The sequence below is a fragment of the Hypanus sabinus genome, chromosome 8, assembly GCF_030144855.1.
Source record: "Hypanus sabinus isolate sHypSab1 chromosome 8, sHypSab1.hap1, whole genome shotgun sequence".
NCBI classification, from domain to species: domain Eukaryota; kingdom Metazoa; phylum Chordata; class Chondrichthyes; order Myliobatiformes; family Dasyatidae; genus Hypanus; species Hypanus sabinus.
Window position 1 is genome coordinate 121114110 of NC_082713.1, and position 20703 is coordinate 121134812.

At 50.4% G+C, this 20703-nt stretch overlaps 1 protein-coding gene across 4 annotated transcripts in view; it reads left to right on the forward strand.

Moving 5' to 3' along the window:
• yaf2 (YY1 associated factor 2) overlaps nt 1-20394 on the forward strand; it is a 141853-nt gene extending 121459 nt beyond the window's left edge. For 3 of the 4 annotated variants that reach the window (XM_059977704.1, XM_059977702.1, XM_059977703.1), the window contains exons 3-4: nt 11211-11363; nt 19737-20394. In XM_059977704.1, coding sequence (XP_059833687.1) covers nt 11211-11363; nt 19737-19980 — 397 coding nt within the window. In that variant the 3' untranslated portion in view covers nt 19981-20394. The remainder of the gene's footprint in view (nt 1-11210; nt 11364-19736) is intronic. The other variant, XM_059977705.1, reaches the window with a different exon arrangement.
• The last annotated feature ends 309 nt before the right edge of the window (nt 20395-20703 follow it).

Sequence of the window (20703 nt, forward strand, 5' to 3'; positions counted from 1 at the left end):
ATGGATGCTGCCTTCTAAAGGCACCACCTGTTGAAGTTGTCCTCGATGGCGGGGAGCATTGTGCCCACGATGGGTCTGGCTGAGCCTACAACCCTCTGCACCAGACAGCGATCCAACCAGTCAGAATGCTCTCCACCATATGTGCTATGATTCTCTGGTGTCATACCAAATCTCCTGAGTCTCCTAATCAAGTATAATCACTGGCGTGACTTCGCGGTGATTGCATCAAAATGTTGCCCCTAGGATAGATCTTTCGAGATGTTGACGTTCAGGAACTTGAAGCTGCTCAGCCTTTCCACCGTCAATCCCTCGATGAGGACTGGCGTGTGTTCTCCTAACTTCCCCTCCCTGACGTCCACAATCAGTTCCTTGGTCTCACTGAAGTAGAGTGCAAGGTTGTTGCTACGACACCTCTCAACCAGCTGGTCTGTCTCACTGCTGTACACCACTGCCTCCTCGTCTGAGATTCTGACAGCCGCAGTGGTGTCATCGGTGAATTCATAGATGGCGTTTGAGCTGTGCCGAGCCACACAGTCATGAGTGTGGAGAGAGTAGAGGCGTTAGGCCTCTGTGATACGCTTGGATCTCAGTGAGGTCCCTCAGTGTCCCTACATGGAATGAGGTTGAATGGTGTGCCATAAGGTTCCATACACTGCAGTGAGGTGGTGACCAGATCATGTGTCAGTGGGACTGGGGGGAGAGTGAGCATTTTCTTGAAGTTGATCAGACAATAGTAGACAACTCAGTAGATCAGACAACAGCAATGGAGGGGAATAAACAGTCAATATTTCAGGCCAAGAGTCTTCATCAGGACCGGAAAGGAAGAGGGCAGAAGCCAGAGCAAGTTGGTGGGTGAGGGGAAGGAGTACAAGTTTGCAGGTGTAGGTGAGACCAGGTGAGGTGTCACCTATCGATAGCGATTTCAATATGATTATTGATTTCTCCAGCTCAGGTTAGAGAAGCAACACCTCATATTCCATCTGGGTAGCCACCAAGCTGATGGCATGAACATCGATTTCTTCAACTTCCAGAAATTTCTTCCCCTCCCTCTTCTCTACTTTTCCATTCCCTGTTCTGGTTCTCCCCTCATCCTCCTTCACTTGCCCATCATCTCCCTCTGGTTCCCCACCTCCTCCCGTTTCTCCCTCGGTTCGCTCTCCCCTCCTATTAGATCCCTCTTCTTTAGGCCTTTACCTTTTCATCATATCCCCTCCTGGCTTCTCACTTCATCCCCTCCTCTCCCCACCCCCCATCCATCCACCTTCCCCCTCACCTGGTCTCACCTTTTACCTGTCAGCTTGCACTCCTTCCCCTACCCCACCTCCTCATTCTGGCTTCTCTCTTTCAGTCCTGAAGAAGAGTCTCGGCCTGAAACTTCAACTGTATATTCCCCTCTTGCCTCAACTGCTGAGTTCCTCCATTGTGCGTGTGGCTCTGGATTTCCTGTGTCTGCAGACTCTCCTGTCTTAGGGTTGGCATTTTAATGAGCTGGAAACGTGATCCTGCAGCTTCCCAGAGAGTTGCTTGTTGTTTGGTCTCTCACAAACCTGAGTTCTTCACTATTTCACCTGTGGCGTGGCGGATTATAGTGGAAAGGGGTGAATGAATTGGACTTCTGTTTTCACATGTTTAGGGTTAATATATCGGTTGAATGCCTCTGACATAATGGCTTTCCGATTTCAGTATTACGCTGCCGTTTTCCTCATTAGACTTTTAAACATCAGCTACAGAATGAAATGACTATAACACCTCCCAAGCGCCATTCAGCACTTGGTCATGGACAACTACAGCAGAGAAACAGGCCCATCACTTCCTCCATTCCATGTCAAACTATTAATCTGCGTCGTCCCATCAATCACCACCTGGACCATAACCCTCCATACGTCTCCCATTCATGTACTTCTCCAAACTTTCCTTAAATGTTGAAATTTAACCCACATCCATCGCTTCAGTTGGCAGCTGGCTCTACATTCGCACCACGCTCTGAGTGAAGAAGTTTCCCCTTAAACATTTCACCTTTCATCCTAAACCTATAACCTCTAGTTCTAGTCTCGCCTAGCCCGAGGGGGAAAGCCTGCATGCATTCTCCAATCGATACCTCTCCTAATTTTGTATGCCTCTATCAAATCAAATCTCCCCTCATTCTCCTACACTCCAGGGAATAAAGCCCTAACCTATTTAACCTTTCCCTGTAACTCAGGTCCTAACAACATCCTTGGAAATTTTCTCTGTGGGCTTTCAATCATCTTTCCTGCAGGTGAGGAACCAAAACTGCACACAGAACTCCAAATTAGGCCTCACCAACGTCTTGTACAACTTCAAGATCTGCTATCTCCTGCGCTGCTCTTGGTGGGGCCATTATTTAGCAGGCAGCAGCATCATTGTCACCATTATGTGCCATGCCAATGACATCATCATTATTTGCCCTGTTATATGACGTCATCATGAGCCATGTCATATGATGTCGTCGTTATGTGCCGTATCGCATGACATAGGTGATCGTAGGTCCCATGACCACGATTGCTCTTGGCAAATATTTCTACAGCAGTAGTTTGCCATTGCTTTCTTCTGGGCTGAGTCTTTACAATATGGGCTATTATCAATACTCTTCAGAGACTGTGCCTGGCATCAGTGGTCGCATAACCAGGGCTTGTGATAGGCACCAGCTGCTCACATGACCGTCCACCACCTGCTCCCATGGCTTCACGTGACCCTGATGAAGGTGGGGGAGGGGGCTAAGCAGGTACTACACCTTGCCCTACAGGCTAGCTGGAGGAAAGCGTGTCTTACACCTCTGGTAGAGACATATCTCCACCCTGCCACCCAGTTTAATGAGCACAGTGAATAAATATGAAAGGGTTGTCTGTGGTTGTGTGGAAGGCGGGAGATTAAGTGTCAAAGAAAGCAAATGAGTCAAATAGCATTCTTAATGGGATAAGTTATTGGGATGTTTATCTGTGGCTATCAAAGCTTGTTATTTTAGTCATAATAGATCTTCAAACTGCTGGAAATTAATGGCTGGAAAAAGAGTCTCAGTAATTCCTCCATGCAGCTTTTGGACGTTCTGTTTCTCTTTTGAATTCCACCCGGAAAATCTTAAAATACCAGTGGGAGGGAAGCATAATTCCAAACACAAGGGGTGATTTGTTTTGGATGGAAAATTAACCGAACTGTGCTGGAACTGTGGGTGTAGAGGAGGAGGCAGCAACCCGGAGAGAAACAGTGAGGATGTTTAGTTTCTTACTGGTGCTCTACCTTCTCTGAGGACTGTCACTTGTCGTGGCGGAGTGTCTTGTGAGTTGCTGAGATCCCGAGAGTGATGCTGCCTGACGTTTAGCCATCTGGCATTCAGCTCCCGGTAGGGTCCCTTATGAGGGGGAGGCTCCAAGACAAAGAGCTATCCAACCAAGAGGGAGTTGACAGGAGATGACGACACATCGCAATGGTGGTGAAGGCGGTGGGAGGCTACAGCAGAGAGGAGTCCTCCAGTCATCTTGCACTCTGTGCCACTGGCCCTGACCCCGATCTGTCACCCCACATCAGCCTCCCCACATTAAACAAAAGCCATGTACAAGCAGGGAATTCATCCTAATATTCCAGATTAAGTCCCGTGGCAATCAGCAAGTGGCAAAGTGGAAGCCCCTCGGAGTATGTGGATCCCGGATCGGCCTCTGCAGCCGGCTGAGGTCCCACCAACAGACAACCCCTTGGGAGAACATCTTACTCAGCTCAAGTGATCGCACTACTGTGACTGTACACTAACGCAGTGGCAGTAAGGTTTACAGCAATGCTTACAGGCTTGTCGATTCAGTAACCCTGCCACAATAGGATCACGTAGCACTTACAGAATGTTTGATTGACTGGGCTTACGTAGCACAGAGGTTATCTCCGCACCCCTCCCTCCATCTAGGCCTGTCGTCTTTCCTTCTGCAACGCACACTAAATGCTGGAGGCACTCAGTAAGCCAGGCAGCCTTTTTGGAGGGCAATGTTTCAAAGCACGTCCCTTCAATGGGACTGGGTAGGAAGGGGACAGGAACCAGAATAAGAAGGTTGAGGGGAGAGGTTGGCAGGTGATAGTTGAGACCAGGAGTGCGGGAAGATGGGCTGCTGGGGAGGTGAAGGGAGAAGCTGAGAGGTGATAGATGGAAGCAAAAGGCTGAAGAAGGGGGAATATGATGGGAGAAAAGAGTGGACATAGGAGGGGGATCAGAGGGAGGTGATGGGCAGGTGAGAGAGTGTAACCAGAATGGGGAATGCTAAAAGAGAGGAGGGCAAGGGGATAGAAGTGACATGAAGTTGGGGAAATCAATGTTCATGCCATTAGGTTGGAGGTGTTGCCCCTTCAACCTAACCTGTTTATCGCTCTCCATAGACGCTGCCTGACCTGCTGGGTTCCTCCAGAGTTTTGTGGGTGTTGCTCTGGATTCCCAGCATCTGCAGAATCCCTCATGTTTTATGTTTCCTTCTCCTCCTTTTTCCGACCTTCCTGATTCTACCTGGATGCACTTTTCAGATTCAGATTTATTGGTGAAATGAGCTGTTCGCAATAAAAGCCAGCACACCCGGACAGTGGGATGGGGGCAGCCGCAGGTGCCACCATATATTCCAGCACCAATGCAGATTGCCTACGATGCTCAGCAGAACAACACACAGCACAACCAGTGACAAAGCAACTACAGCTAAAGATTCCTTGTTCCTCCCTCCCACCTAACCACCCAGGTGCACAGTCCTCTAACCCCAGGACAGGCTGTCTTTAGCCTCCAGCGGACTTGTGGATTCACAGGCACGTTGCTGTTGGCCTGATTTATTCCTTGCTCCAGCAGACCAGAACCCTCTGTGGTTTCCTGGAATTTACAGCATGCAGTACAGTAAATATTGGTTTAAATCCAGCTGCTCCGCGTCATCTGTTGGATGCTTTATTATTAATACTCCCGCACAACTTTTGAATTAATTTCTAAAAGAGATGTTACACAGTGATATTTCAGTGACCCCAGGAATTTTAAAAGGGGGAACCAGGCGAGTTTAGAGAGAGCGTGGGAACTGGGATTAAGGGAGTGAAAACTGTGGGTGAGCCAGATGCCAAACCATGGAAGATTTCTGAATGGTTGGGGACTCGATGATCAGAGTCTTTCTGTGCCCATCTCCCCCAGAAATGGATATTTTTATCTTCATTGAACCCCCTTTGCAAGTTTAAAGACTTTCATTAGTCACTCAATTCTCTTCCGGGGAAATAAAAATGACAAACATCTTTGTCAGTGCTGAATGCGATCCTCCTGCCATCTTTTCTGCATCTCCATCTTGCTTCCACAATGTGCAGTGCTCCAAGCTTTATCAAGTGTCATTGTGAATTTCATTAGCCCGAGGGTGGTGAATCTGTGGAATTTGTTGCCAGGTCATAGGGTGTAGTTAAGGCAGAGACTGATAGTCCCGATTAGTCAGGGTATGAAAGGTTACGGGAAGAAGGCCGGGTTGAGAGGGAAATGGATCAGCCATGATGAAATGGCAGAGCAGGCTCGGTGGACTAAATGGCCCAATTCTGCTCCTATGTCTAATGGTCGTATGGTAACACTGCACAGCCCAGCAGTGAACTTTGTGTGGTTAAAAGCTGCAGAGGGTTGTAAACTCAGGCAGCTCCATCATGGGCACTAATCTCCCCACCATAAAGACATCATCAAAAGGCATTACCTCAAAAAGGTGGAATCCATCGCTAAGGCCCTTCACCACCCAGGAGATGCCCACTTCTCATTACGACCATCAGAGGAGATACAGGACCCCGAAGACCCACACTCAATGTTCTACGATCAGCTTTTTCTCCTCTCCCATCAGATAGACTCTAACAATGAACCCATGAACAACACCTCTATTTTTTTGCTTTCTTTTTCCCCTGCTTATTTAGTTTTTATTTATTTCTCATTATATAGTATTTATGATGTACAGCAGTGTAGCACTACCGTAAAACAGCAGATTTCATGACACACACTCAGTGGCCTGAACACCTGCTCGTTAATGCAAATATCCAATCAGCCAATCACGTGGCAGCAACTCAACGCGCAAAAGCATGCAGACACGGTCAAGAGGTTCAGTTGCTGTTCAGACCAAACATCAGAATGGGGAAGAAAATGTGATCAAAGTGACTGACGGTGGAATGATTGTTGGTGCTGGACGGGCTGGTTTGAGTGTTGATCTCCCGGGACTTTCGTGCACAACAGTCTCAAGTGTACAGAGAATGGTGCGAGAAACACAAAAAGTCCAGTGAACGTCAGTTCTGTAGGCGGAATCATCTTGTTAATGAGATTGGCCAGACTGGTTCAAGCTGACAGGAAGATCACGGCAACTCAAATAAGCACACGTTACAGCAGTGCTGTGCAGAAGAGCAGAGCAGCTCTGAATGCAGAGCACATCAGACTTTGAAGTGGATTTGCTACAGCAGCAGAAGACAACCATCACATACTCAGTGCTCATTTTATTTAGGAAATGAGGTATCTAATGAAGTGGCCACTGAGTGTTTGTCGTTGATAATAAAGTTGATTCTGATTGCCAGGGTCAAAATCGTGGTGCTGTAGCGGTGTGCTACATGCAGCGCTAAAATTATGACACGGAGTCGGTAACTGCAGTCGAAGGAAAAAACTTTATTCAAAATCCTCAGCCTCACTTTTAAGCCTCCCTCAACCTGACCCCGTGGCGCAGAGGCTCCAAAGCTCTGTGCTCGCAAACCCCCGTAGGCTATCTAATTGTGAGCCGGTTCGGATGTGCCAGGAAATGGGTCGCCACATAACCTCCCCCCCCCACCCCCCAGAACCGGCGATACACCCCCCAATGTCCACAGTCTGGGCCAGAACCTGCTTGGGAGGTCGTCCTCTGCGCCGAGGTGCCGGAAACTCGGCCGGTTGCGCCAGGTCCACATGGGCTGGTTTGAGGTGGTCCACCGTGAAAACCTCCTCTTTCCCCCCAACGTCCAGCACGAACGTGGACCAGTTGTTCCGGAGCACCATAAACGGCCCCTCGTATGGCCGCTGCAACGGTGGCCGATGCCCGCCCCTTCGGTCTTTGGGTACGCAGGTCGGGTTCCGCCCGTGCTGTGAAGTGGGTATGGGGGCCAGGTTACCGAGCTTCTCGCGTAGTCTGTCCAGGACTGCTGCGGGATCTTCCTCTTGCCCCCGTGGGGCTGGTAGGAACTCCCCGGGGACGACCAGGGGCGCGCCGTATACCAACTCGGCCAACGAGGCGTGCAGGTTGTCCTTGGGAGCTGTGCGGATGCCGAGTAGGACCCAGGAAAGCTCGTCCGCCCAGTTGGCTCCTCGCAGGCAGGCCATGAGGGCCGACTTCAGGTGACGGTGGAAATGCTCCACTAGCCCGTTCAACTGTGGGTGGTAGGCAGTTGTGTGGTGCAGTTGAGTCCCCAAAAGTCTGGCCATAGCTGACCACAAGCTGGAGGTGAACTGGGCGCCTCTGTCGGAGGTAATGTGGGCCGGTACACCAAAGCGAGATATCCAGGTGGTGATCAGGACTCGGGCGCAAGATTCGGAGGTGGTGTCGGTGAGCGGGACCGCCTCTGGCCATCTTGTGAACTGGTCCACGATAGTCAGGAGGTACCGTGCTCCGCGCGACACTGGCAGGGGGCCCACGATATCCACATGAATGTGGTCGAAACGCCGGTGGGTGGGATGGAACTGCTGCGGTGGGGCTTTGGTGTGCCGCTGCACCTTGGCCGTCTGGCAGTGCATGCACGTTCTGGCCCATTCACTGACCTGTTTGCGGAGTCCGTGCCAAACGAACCTGCTGGAAACCATCCGGATGGAGGGATGCGCCAAATTATGAATGGAGTCGAAAACACGGCGCCGCCAGGCTGTCGGGACGACAGGACGGGGCTGGCCGGTGGCGACGTCACAGAGTAGGGTCCTCTCACCCGGGCCTACGGGGAGGTCCTGGAGCTGCAAACTGGAGACTGCGGTTCTGTAACTCGGAATCTTCTCATCTGTCTGCTGTGCCTCTGCCAGTGCCTCAAAGTCTACCCCTTGGGAAAGGGCATGAACGGTAGGGCGAGAGAGCGCATCCGCCACGACATTGTCCTTACCCGAGACGTGCCAGACATCCGTTGTGTATTCAGAGATGTAGGACAGGTGGCGTTGCTGGCAGGACGACCAGGGGTCGGACGCTTCCGTGAACGCGGTGAAGGGCCGACCTTCTAAAAGTACCTGAAATGCCGGATTGCCAGGTAGAGCGCCAACAGTTCCCGGTCGAAAGCACTGTACTTGAGCTCGGGTGGCCACAGGTGTTTGCTGAGTTGCTCCAGCACCCCACCGACTGCCGTGTTAGATGCATCCACTGTGAGGGCGGTAGGGGCATCCATTCTGGGATGTACTAGCATTGCGGCGTTCGCCAAAGCTTCCTTCATTTGAACGAAAGCGGCGGCGGACTTCTCGTCCCAGGTAATGTCCTTGCTCGGACCCGACATCAGGGCGAACAGGGAGCGCATGATTCAGGCAGCTGAAGGGAGGAAGCGGTGGTAGAAATTGACCATACCTACGAATTCCTGAAGGCCTTTGATTGTGGTGGGTCGGGGGAAGTGGCAGACCGCATCTACCTTAGCGGGCAGAGGGGTTGCCCCGTCTTTAGTAATCCTGTGGCCCAGGAAGTCAATGGTATCGAGTCCGAACTGGCATTTGGCGGGGTTGATTGTAAGACCGTACTCACTCAGTCGGGCGCAGAGTTGACGGAGGTGGGACAGATGCTCCTGACGACTGCTGCTGGCTATGAGGATGTCGTCCAAATAGATGAACGCGAAGTCCAGGTCCCGTCCCACCGCGTCCATTAACCACTGGAGCGTCTGTGCGGCATTCTTCAGGCCGAACGGCATGCGGAGGAACTCGAAAAGGCCAAACGGGGTGATGAGAGCCGTATTGGGGACGTCGTCAGGATGCATCGGGATTTGATGGTACCCTCGGACGAGGTCTACCTTGGAGAAGATCCGTGCGCCGTGCAGGTTTGCTGCAAAGTCCTGAATGTGCGGCACCGGGTAGCAGTCCGGTGTGGTAGCCTCGTTCAGCCTGCGGTAGTCGCCACACGGTCTCCAGCCTCCCGTCGCTTTGGGCACCGTGCAGGGGGGAGGCCCATGGGCTGTCGGACCGCCGGATGATCCCCAATTCCTCCATCCTCCTTCGCCAGTCGGAGCTTGTCCGGGGGAAGCCGCCGAGCGCGGGCGTGGAGGGGTGGTCCCTGGGTCGGGATGTGGTGCTGTACGCCGTGTCAGGGCATGGCCGCTGTGAACTGCGGTGCCAGAACTGATGGGAAATCTGCCAGGACCCTGGTGAAGTCGTTGCCGGACAGCGTGATGGAGCCGAGGTGAGGGGCTGGCAACTGGGCTGCACCCAGGGAGAACGTCTGAAAGGTCTCGGCGTGTACCAGTCTCTTCCTGGGCAGGTCGACCAGTAGGCTGTGAGCCCGCAAAAAATCCGCACCCAGAAGCGGTTGGGCTATGGCGGCCAGTGTAAAGTCCCACGTGAACTGGCTGGAGCCGAACTGTAGCTGCACCTGACGGGTGCCATAGGTCCTTACTGTGCTCAGGGGGGGCCCCGGTGCCCTGCTGCGGGTGTCGTAACTCGTCGGAGGTAAAACGCTGATCTCGGCACCAGTGTCGACCAAAAACCGGCGTCCCGACCTTCTCTTCCACACATACAGGAGGCTATCCTGATGGCCAGCCGCCGTAGCCATCAGCGGCGGCTGGCCCTGGCGTTTCCCGGGAACTTGCAGGGCGGGCGACAACGGTGGGCTTCTGCGCCCCACCGCTGGTGGTAGAAGCACCAGTGGTCATTGGGCCGGGGGTTGGCGGGCTCTGTGGCCAGGCCTGGACTGGTTTGCTGCTGGGAGCGTGGCTGGGAGATCTGTGCGATGGATGCCCCGCTCACCTTTTTGGCGTTCCACAGCAAGTCTGCCCGGGCTGCCACCTTCCGGGGGTCACTGAAATCCGCGTCGGACAGCAGCAGGCGGATGTCCTCGGGCAGCTGCTCCAGGAATGCCTGCTCAAACATGAGGCAGGGTGTGTGTCCGTCGGCCAGAGACAACATCTCATTCATTAAAGCCGAAGGAGGTCTGTCGCCCAAGCCATCCAGGTGCAGTAAACGGGCAGCCCGCTCGCGCTGTGAGAGTCTGAAAGTCCTGAGGAGCAGGGCTTTGAATTCCGTGTACTTGCCGTCTGCCGGGGGTGACTGTACGAACTCCACGACCTGGGCCGCTGTGTCCTGGTTGAGGGAGCTCACCACGTAGTAGTAGCGGGTGTCTTCTGAGGTGATCTGGCGAACGTGGAATTGGGCTTTGGCTTGCTGGAACCATAGGTTCGGGCGCTGTGTCCAGAAACCCTGCAGTTTCAACGAAACCGCATGAACAGAGGTGGCGTCGGTCATTTCTGGTCCAAAAATCGTTTGGACCGTCTGGGTCACCAATTGTAGAGGTGTGCTACATGCAGCGCTAAAATTACGACACAGAGTTGGTAACTGCAGTCGAAGGAAAAAAACTTTATTTGAAATCCTCAGCCTCACTTTTAAGCCTCCCTCAACCTGCCCCCCCGTGGCACAGAGGCTCCAAAGCTCTGTGCTCGCAAACCCCCGTAGGCTATCTAATTGTGAGTCGGTTCGGATGTGCCAGGAAATGGGTCGTCACAGTGCTTCTAATAATCAGGGCATGCAGATCAGACCTATGAATTAGAAGCAGCTATTATTAATGCCTGTATGTCTATCCGTCTCTTGCTGCTGTCTGTATGTTTGTACCTATTTGTGTGCTGGCCTGCCTGTGCCTTTCTTTCATGCAGAGAGGAAAATTAAATGATGAGATGTTTTGCTGAGGAGTCAGCCCTAATTCATTTTGTTTCTGCATTCTGGCTTGTTGGAGGGAAATTGGGAAAGTGAGAGGGGTGGTAACTGCTGACAGGGTTGGAACAAGAACAGGTTGGAGACAGAGAGCAGAGGGCGAGGGTTGTTGGGTGAGTGGGATCACACCGTTCCCAGGGAGCAGGGGAGCACCGGATGTGATAGAGGCAGGGGTGTGGGGCAGGGGGATGTTGCTGCCAATTGCCACAAACCTTTGGCCACATCTTGTGTTAAATTATCCAATATCTCAGGTCTTAGATATCCAGTTACGCTGTTGCAGAGACAGGTGATCTATTAACACTGACTACTGGCAATATAATTGTGTAATATCCTGTGTTGACTGCAGGAAGCCTCGCCCAGTGTCTCAGCTGGTTGCCCAGCAAGTAACCCAACAATTTGCATCGCCCACGCAACCAAAGAAAGAGAAGAAGGACAAGGGAGAGAAGGAGAAAACGGAGAAAGAAGTTGTCAGTAAAAAGAAAAGTCACAAGAAAATAAGGTAAAGCTTTCAAATCAATGTTGAGCCGGAAACAGGTATTCTCATTGCAGACATGTTAACTGTTAACTGTGGTGCTACAGGCTGAGACTCGCATAGCATGCAAACAGGTCCCTCAACCCATGTCCACACTGAACCTTCTGGCCATTTACACCACTTCCTAGCTGGCTTCATTAGGTCCGTATCCTTCTATGCCTTTTAAACCATATCTGAAAACCTCATCAGACAGTGAGTTCCAGGTGCTGTCTCACTCTGTGGAGGTGGGGTCAACATTTGCCCTACGATCCCCTTCCCATTGTCTTCCTCTCACCCTTAAGCCTTCACCCTTGTTTTTGATATCCCAGCCACGAGAGAGAGAGATTGTGACTATCGACCCTGTGGGTCTCACATACTCTCACAATCCCTTCAGCCGCCTACACTGCAAACAGAACAAGCCCAGCCCATCCCATCTCTCCATTCAAGAGTTAAGTTTATTTCTCAGGCATGCATTGAAACAGTGTGCTGGGGGCAGCCTTGCAAATTCAGCCTACACATTCCGACGCCAACACAGCATCCGGCAGACCTGCACGTTACACATGTTCACATTCAAGTTGATTGTCATCTGACTGTGCATATACACAACCAAACGAAATAACGTTCCTCTGGACCCACAAAAAGCATGTATCACACACAGCACATGAAGCAAAATGCTGCCACAAATAAGTACGAAACTGTCATTTGAAGTGTGTGTGTGTTGCACAGCACAGATAAACAATATACGGTCCAGTACGGTAAAAACAGGTCGCCGTCCTGCTGACGAGACCTCGGTGGTGGCAGGGTGCTCATTAGCTCAGAGCCTGATGGAAGAAGCTGTTACCCAGTCTAGCAGTCCTAATCCTGATGCTCCTGGACCCCATTCCTGATGGTAGTTGGTCACAGAGATTGTGAGATGGGGGAGAGGGACCCTCTGCAATGCTTTGGGCCCTTCCTCTGCAACACTGCTGGTAAATGTCACAGAGAGACCCCGATGATCACTGTCCTCTGCCGGGTCTTGCAGTCCAATGCCTGCAGCTTCCCTACCACACCGGGATGCGGCTGGACAGGACACACTCGATGGTGCTCCTGTGGAGAGTTGTTAGAAAGGGTGTGGGGAGTCTTGTACACCCCGGTCTCCTCAGAAAGTGTAGTTCCTATTCCTCCTGGTGTTAATAAGCTGGTGCTGTGGGTCCAGATTAGATCGTCTGTTATGTGCACACTGGGGAACTTTGTGCTCTTCACACTCTCCATGGCAGATGGAGAGTGATCAACCTCTGCCTTCCTGAAGATCACACACTCACCTCCTCCATCTTATCCACGTTCAGACTCGGGCTTTTGCCCTCCCATCATTTCACAAGCCTCTCTGTATGCCAACTGATCATTGTTGCTGATGAAGCCAGCCATTGTTATATCGTCTACATCAGCCAGTTGCAGGGAAATCGTTCATCACAATGAATGGTGGAAGATTTCACCCAGTGAACAGGGTCAGGACCTTGGCGGCACGCCATCCCAGAACATTGTCATTTATGAAGCAGTAAATGCCAGGATCGCCAAAGCAAGTGTGGCCTTCGACAGGCTTTACAGCAACGCCTGGAACAGAAGAGGCAAAAAGTCTACAGATGAACCTGAAGCTGTATAGGGTCATATAACTTCCCACCCTGCTTTACACCTGCGAAACATGGACTGTGAACCGGTGGCATGCCAAGTAGATAAAGAATTTCCACAAAGTCTGCCTCAGAAAACTCCTCAACATTAAGTGGCAAGGCAGAATCCCTGACACCGAGGTACTTACCAAGATGGGCCAGCGCACTATCTACACCATCCTGCTGTCGCCCTGGTTACACGTACCTCGGTGCCAGGCCATTGGCTGCCCAGGAGACTGCTTTACGGTGAGCTACAAAAAGGAAAGCATTTCCGTGGAGGCCAGTGAAAGAGCTATAAAGATACCCCGAGAGCCTTTGGCATCATCTCAGACACATGGGAACATTTCGCCCAGAATCAGGTTGAGTGATGCTCCTCGTGTACACTGACACTCGAGGCAGAAAGGACAACTGCAGCAGAGAAGTAGGCTGGCCAGGAAAGCCCGAGCCAGCGACCCCAGCCCAACGTGGCTGCCATCTCTTGTCCACACTGCCAAAGAGCTTTTCGAGCCCAAATGGGCCTCTCCAGCCACAGACCAGTGAAGCCTCTGGAAATCGCAGATGGCTAGAGTGGAGGTTCTGATCATTGCCTGATGGACGAACAAACGAACAATGACGTTGCTTGAACTGGGCCGACAGTGCAGTTGTGAGTCAGCAGCTTGAACAGAAGCAGGCTGAGAACACAGCCCTGGGGGCAGGGGGCAGGGGGCACCGGTGGAGGCAGGTGGTGATGGAGCTTGAGATGTTGCAGACTGGGGTCTTTCTGTCCAAGTCCAAGACCAAGCTACACAGCAAGATGTTGAGTCCCAGTGAGGATAGTTTACCCACCAGCCTCTGAGGGATTATGGTGTTAAACACTGAGCTGAAGTTGATAAATATCAGCTTGGCAAATGAGAGGTTATTTTCTAGGCAGGACAGGACCGGGTGGATGGCCAAGGCTATGACATCATCGGTGCACCGGTTTGAGCAGTGGGTGAGCTGGAAGGTGGGATTTTATATAATCCATTACCAGCTGCTCAGAGCTCTTGATGATTGTTGGAGCCAGTGCCACTGGGCGTTGTGTTGAGAGCAGGTGGTGTTCCTGTCGCCCTCTTGGGCACTGGAATGACGTTGGCTGCCTTGAAGCCCTGCAGGGACAGTGGACAGTTGCAAAGAGACGTTAGAGCTGTCCCCCTATGTTAGCTGATCCGTATTGTCCTTCAGCACCTGACCCGGTACATCGTCCAGCCCTGCAACTTAGCTTGGCTTTACCCTGACTAGAACAGACAGACACACCTTATTGATCCCGAGGACAATTGGGTTCTGTTACAGCCGCACCAACCAAGAATAGTGAAGAAATATAGCAATATACGACCATAAATAATTAAATAATAAGTTAATCATGCCAAGTGGAAATAAGTCCAGGACCAGCCTATTGGCTCAGGGTGTCTGACACTCCGAGGGAGGAGTTGTAAAGTTTGATGGCCACAGGCAGGATTGACTTCCTATGACGCTCAGTGTTACATCTCTGTGGAATGAGTCTCTGGCTGAACGTACTCCTGTGCCTAACCAGTACATTATGGAGTGGATGGGAGTCATTGGCCAAGATGGCATGCAACTTGGACAGCATCCTCTTTTCAGACACTACCATCAGAGAGTCCAGTTCCACCCCCACAACATCACTGGCTTTACGAATGAGTTTGTTGATTCTGTTGGTGTCTGCTACCCTCAGCCTGCTGCCCCAGCACACAACAGCAAACATGATAGCCTTGTAGAACATCCTCAGCATCGTCCAGCAGATGTTAAAGGACCTCAGTCTCCTCAGGAAATAGAGACGGCTCTGACCCTTCTTGTAGACAGCCTCAGTGTTCTTTGACCAGTCCAGTTTATTGTCCATTCATATCCCCAGGTATTTGTAATCCTCCACCATGTCCACACTGACCCCTTGGATGGAAACAGGGGTCACCAGTGCCTTCGCCCTCCTCAGGTTCACCACTAGCTCCTTAGTCTTTTTCACATTAAGCTGCCGATGATTCTGCTCGCACCATGTGACAAAGTTTCCCACTGTAGCCCTGTACTCAGCCTCATCTCCATTGCTGATGCATCCAACTATGGCAGAGTCATCAGAAAACTTCTGAAGGTGGCAAGACTCTGTGTTGTAGTTGAAGTCCGAGGTGTAGATGGTGAAGAGAAAGGGAGACAGGACAGTCCCCTATGGAGCCCCAGTGCTGCTGACCACTCTGTCTGACACACAGTGTTGCAAGCGCACGTACTGAGGTCTGCAGGGAAGCATCCACCTGCATCCTCCTCACTTCAGCTGTGGCTAGTCAGGGTGCCTGTTCCTCAGAGCGAGCAAGGGCTTTCCACGATGTTACGTCATTCAGTGCATCCGGCCTACCAGGGAGTCGTCGCTGTCGATGTGCAGGGAGACTTGGGGTGTGTTAGGGTTTGTAAACCTTGCCACGTACCGCGCAGGTCTCTGCGGATTTCCTGGGAGTACTCGTGCTTTGCCTTTCTGATGGCACGTGGAAGCACAGCTCTTGCTGACCTTAGTGTCATCCTCTGCATTCTGCCATGATTTCTGGTTTAATCGAAAGTACATTTAATGTCAGAGAAATGTATACAATATACATCCTGAAATGCTTTTTCTTCACAAACATCCACAAAAAACAGAGGAGTTCCCCAAAGAATGAATGACAGATAAATGTTAGAACCCCAAAGCCCCCAACTCCCCCTTCCACGCGTAAGCAGCAGCAAAGCAACTATCTCCCTTCCCACCCCCACTAGCAAAAAAAACATCAGCACCCCCCCACCAAGCACTCAAATGTGAGCAAAGCAACAGCAAAGACACAAACTTGCAGTACCCAAAGACTACTTGTTCACCCGGTATTATGATGTTGCGTCACTTTTTCTGAGCTCTGGAGCTCTGTGCCCAAAGATCTCTGGTGTCTGGTCACACAGCCTTAGATCTTCCATCTCCCACAACGCACCAATCTCCTGTCCAGACACCAACCTCCGATTCCAGCCCACCCCCCAGGCTCCAGAGCCACGAGATCTCGGACCTCTGAAGGTGAGCGAATCTCTTAGGCCACATCCTTGGCACGTCGAATAACAGCCAGTCATGAAATCCCAAGAGCGGGTCCCACTCCCGCAAAGAACTGAAGTCAGCAGTTCTCCAGGTCAGGGTCTTCAAAAGAACCCTGAAAGGGAAAAATAAAGATATCAAGGATGGAAATAGAGCTGTTTCCGAAGATGCAAGCAAAGTAGTCACCATTTAGCACCATCACCACTAAGCTTCACCCTCTTTAACACCCTCAGTACATTTTCCTGTGTAGCTAGTCACCAATCCGTCCTGTTTATCAACGTTGACGTGACCATCACAGGAAGTCGCCTCCCTGAATATGCTCCAGTCCGTTTTTTTTCACAAACCAGTCCTGCCGCGCTGCAGTGGCACCTTCTGGCCAGGTCCTGATCTCTTTGTAAGCTGGTTTAACCAGTGATCTGTATGTAGAGATGAGCAAAATGGACGTGTGGTTTGAGGTGAGGATGGGGGCAGCCTTGTAGGCTCACAAATGTTGTATAGACCAGCTCTAATATATTCTTTCCTGTGGTTGCGAAGTTGATGTGCTGGTAGGAAGAAGAGTAAAACTAGTTCCATTCCTCCCTCTCACCCACACAATTACACAACCCTTTGACAGCAGGACAGGCTTCCAGTCTCCAGTGGAATCGAACTCAGGCCTGCAGATCACAGAGATTCGTGGACTCAGCTCCGATCAAAGGGACTCAGCTTCCTGACTTTCAATTCCGAAAGTCCTCCAATCCTGGTGATACTCCTCTTTGCTGAGTGCTATGGGGAAGGTTTCTGACAGTGCCAGTGATCCAGTAAAGCCACACTAGTTTTTCCTGAGCTCCAGCCACCATCAAGCTTTGCGTTGTTCTGGAATTGCTCTGCGTCTCCAGAATCATGGCCTTTTGTCAACTTCTTTAATCCAGATGCAGGTTTAAAAAAAGATGTTCCTTCTCAAGACGTCAGACCCATTGGTAACGTCAACATGTATTTTCCATCCCAAACTGTGCTTGTAAATGTTGGTGAGCGGCCTTCCTAAACTGTTTACGTGGGTGAAGACGGTGACATCCCAGTAATGAAAGGGTTAATGCATGAAGAGCGTTTGATGACTCTGGGCCTGTGCTTGCTGGAGTTTAGAAGAACGAGGAGGTATCTCACTGAAGCCTATTGAATATTGAAAAGACTAGATAGAGTGGATGTTCCAGTAGTGGGGGAGTCGAGGCCCAGAGGACACAGTCTCAGAATGGAAGGATGTCCCTTTAGAGCAGAAACGAGGAGGAATTTCCTTAGCCAGAGAGGTAGTAGATCTGTGGAGTTCAATGCCACAAATGCTTTGGAAGCTAGGTCACTGGATATATTTAAAACGGAGGTTGATAAGTTCTTGATTAGTAAGGGTGTCAAAAGTTACTTGGAGAAGACAGGAGAATGGGGTTGAGAGGGATAATATTTCAGCCGTGATGGAATGGCAGATCAGACTCAATGGGCTGAATAGCCTAAGTCTGCTCCTATGTCTTATGCTGTTATAGAGCAGTACAGTGCAGTTGTGGCCCTTCAGCCCATCATGTTATGCAGACCTATTCACCTGCACAATCAATCTCACCCTACCCTCCCACATAGCTCAACATTTTTTTAATACACGAGCCTATTTCTTAAATGTCCCCAGTGTATCAGCTTCTCCCACCAGCCCTGGTAGTGTCTTCCTTTTTTGGTTCCTGCTCTTGTAGGTTCATGCCATTCGTTCAGTTTTTTGGTCATTTGGATGGGTTGAAATGGATGAAAAGGGTTTAGACAGATATGAGTGGAACACAGAAATATGGGACCAGCTTGGGAGGAAGTCTCGGTGAGTTTGGACAAGTGGCCTCTTTCCAAGCTGCATTCAAAGCTGTTGTCCCAAAATATAGGATTTCACAATGGTCATGTCTAGGAATATCAGGGCAGATGGTTAGACTTATCGGAAACAAAATAAATCTTTGCCAATCTAACTTCTGAAGCCAGATCTCACCTGGACTTGTGGGAACAGAGTTCTACGGTGTGTCAGGAGTTGAGGATCTCGATGAACACTGGAATCATCAGTGAAATTCCAATTTTTCTCAGCGAAGGAAGCTTGTTACTCATCCACATCTGAAGCAGGATGTTAAGGGCAGGATTTTTTGCTTGGACTATTTCAGTTTGACATTGGAAAGGTTTGGGGGCTTGAACATGAACTGCCCAACAGCAGGGATAGGCTGGATCCTTGGTGGTGAAAGAGCAGTGGGTCTCTAATGTGTGTTGAGTTTCTGCGAGCTTCATCGTGGGAGCTGCACTGACTGTGTACAAGGACAAGGATGACATACAGAAGGGAAGTGGATTTAGTGAACAGATGCATGGGCAATTCATCTCCTAGTCCAGCCCAGTATGAGTGGCTGAGATTGGGGGAGTTGAAGGATGTTCTGTCTTTTCCTGACACAGGTTCTTCAGAGAGATTAGAACATTACAATAGGAAATTCCAAGTAAATTTATTGTCAAAGTGCATATACGTAACCATGTTCTACCTTGAGATTCATTTTCTCGAAGGCATTTAGCGGGAAATAAAGAAATAGAATAGAATTTACAAAAAACTGTATATAAAGACTGACAAACAACCAATGCGTAAAAGAAGAGAAACTGTGCAAATAAAAATGATCCAGAGAACGTCCTGAGAGACTCCCCCCCCCCCCCCCCCCGCTCCCAGCATTGGGAATATCTTCAAAAGGTGGTACCTAAAAGGTAGCATCCATCATTAATTACCCTCACCACCTGTGACATGCCCTCTTCTCATTCCTACCATCAGCGAGGAGCCTGAAGACCCACACTTAACATTTTAGACCGTTTCGCTGAACACCTACGCTCTGTTCGCTAGAGAAAGCAGGATCTCCCATTGGCCGCACATCTTAATTCCACGTCCCATTCCCATTCTGATATGTCTGTCCATGGCCTCCCCTACTGTCCAGATGAAGCCACACTCAGGTTGGAGGAATAACACCTTATATTCCGTCTGGGTAGCCTCCAACCTGATGGCATGAACATTGACTTCTGTTAATGCCCCTCCTCCCTTTCTTTTATATAATAAATATTTATTTATTTGTTTGTTTATCATTTTTCCCCTTTATTTCTTTTCTCTCTCTCTGCCCTTCTCACAATCACTGTTTGCCTGTCCTCCATCTCCCTCTGGTGCTCCCCTCCCCCTTTCTTTCTCCCAAGGCCTCCCGTCCCATGATCCTTTCCCTTCTCCAGCTCTGTATCCCTTTTGCCAATCACCTTTCCAGCTCTTAGCTTCACCCCACCCCCTCCTGTCTTCTCCTGCCATTTCAGATCTCCCCCTCCCACTTTCAAATCTCTTACTGTCTCGTCTTTCAGTTAGTCCTGACGAAGGGTCTCGGCCCGAAACTTCTTCCTATAGATGCTGCGTTCCACCAGCATTTTGTGTGTGTTACTAATATTTCAGGACCAGTTTCTTCCCCTCTGATGTCAGATTTTTGCATTATTTAATTTTTTTATTGTAACCTGTGGTAATTTGTCATGCCTGCTCTGTACTGCTGCCACAAAACAGCAAATCTGACGACTTGTGTGGGTGACAATGAACCTGATTCTGAAGCTGCAGGAGTGTGGGCTGTCTGTTTCTCCCTGTTTCACTCTGCCTCTGCTCCCCTTCCCTAGGCCAAGGTTAAAAAACGTGGACCGCAGCAGTGCACAGCATTTGGAAGTGACTGTGGGCGATCTGACCGTCATTATCACGGACTTTAAGGAGAAAGTGAGGTCGGCGCCAGCGGCCACCGCGACCTCCAGCTCCACGGCCGAGCAGCACAGCCTGAGCAGTTCGAGCTCTGACAACACAGAGAAGGGCCTGTCCCGGTCGTCATCGCCCAGGGGTGACGGATCAGTCAATGGTGAATCCCACTAAAGTGCCCGCTGACCTGCTTTTCACCACTCCTGCGCTCAATGGTTCAGTGGACAGCATCTCTACCAATTCAGTCCTGGGCACTCAGCGTTCCAGTGGGCAAGTTGGCCTGCCTTCAGTTCAGTTTTCAGTGCTTTTTTTTAAAATAATTCCGCAACCAATCTGGAACTCCTGCACTGTGGCATGTTTTTGAGTGTAATTTTCTATACCTTAGATTGGGCTGCCTATGTGATGTGTTTAAGGACTGAATTGTGAAATACTTGGCTTCTGGCATTCAGAAGTCGATTGACAGTCGACTGTTTCAGCAACTAAACAATGTCTGGAAATGGTTTGCCTGGTTGAATGCACCTGCTTGTACTTGGTGTGAGCAAATGGAAAAAACATTCTCGAAAACATTTCTATAAATTCTTGCCAACATCTTGCTTTCCAATACTTGTTATTTGGATGGGGGGAAGATCATTTAGCCATTAAAAAACAGTGGCATTATAAATGCCCTCTGTCATTCATTGCAGTAAGTTACAGTCTCATGATGTAGTTCTGGGCTAATTGACTAGGTTGACTGAGGTTACAGTCCATGCTACTTAAGGGCAGCCACTCAGTTAAAGAATCGAGTTGCTGCCGCATTTAAGAGGGCGGTCGATCTGACGCCATGTCCAACTGGGGAGGGGCACAGGTGCGTTACGTACGTCACCATGTGCTTCACGCAGTTCCTCTCAGCTGGGTGCT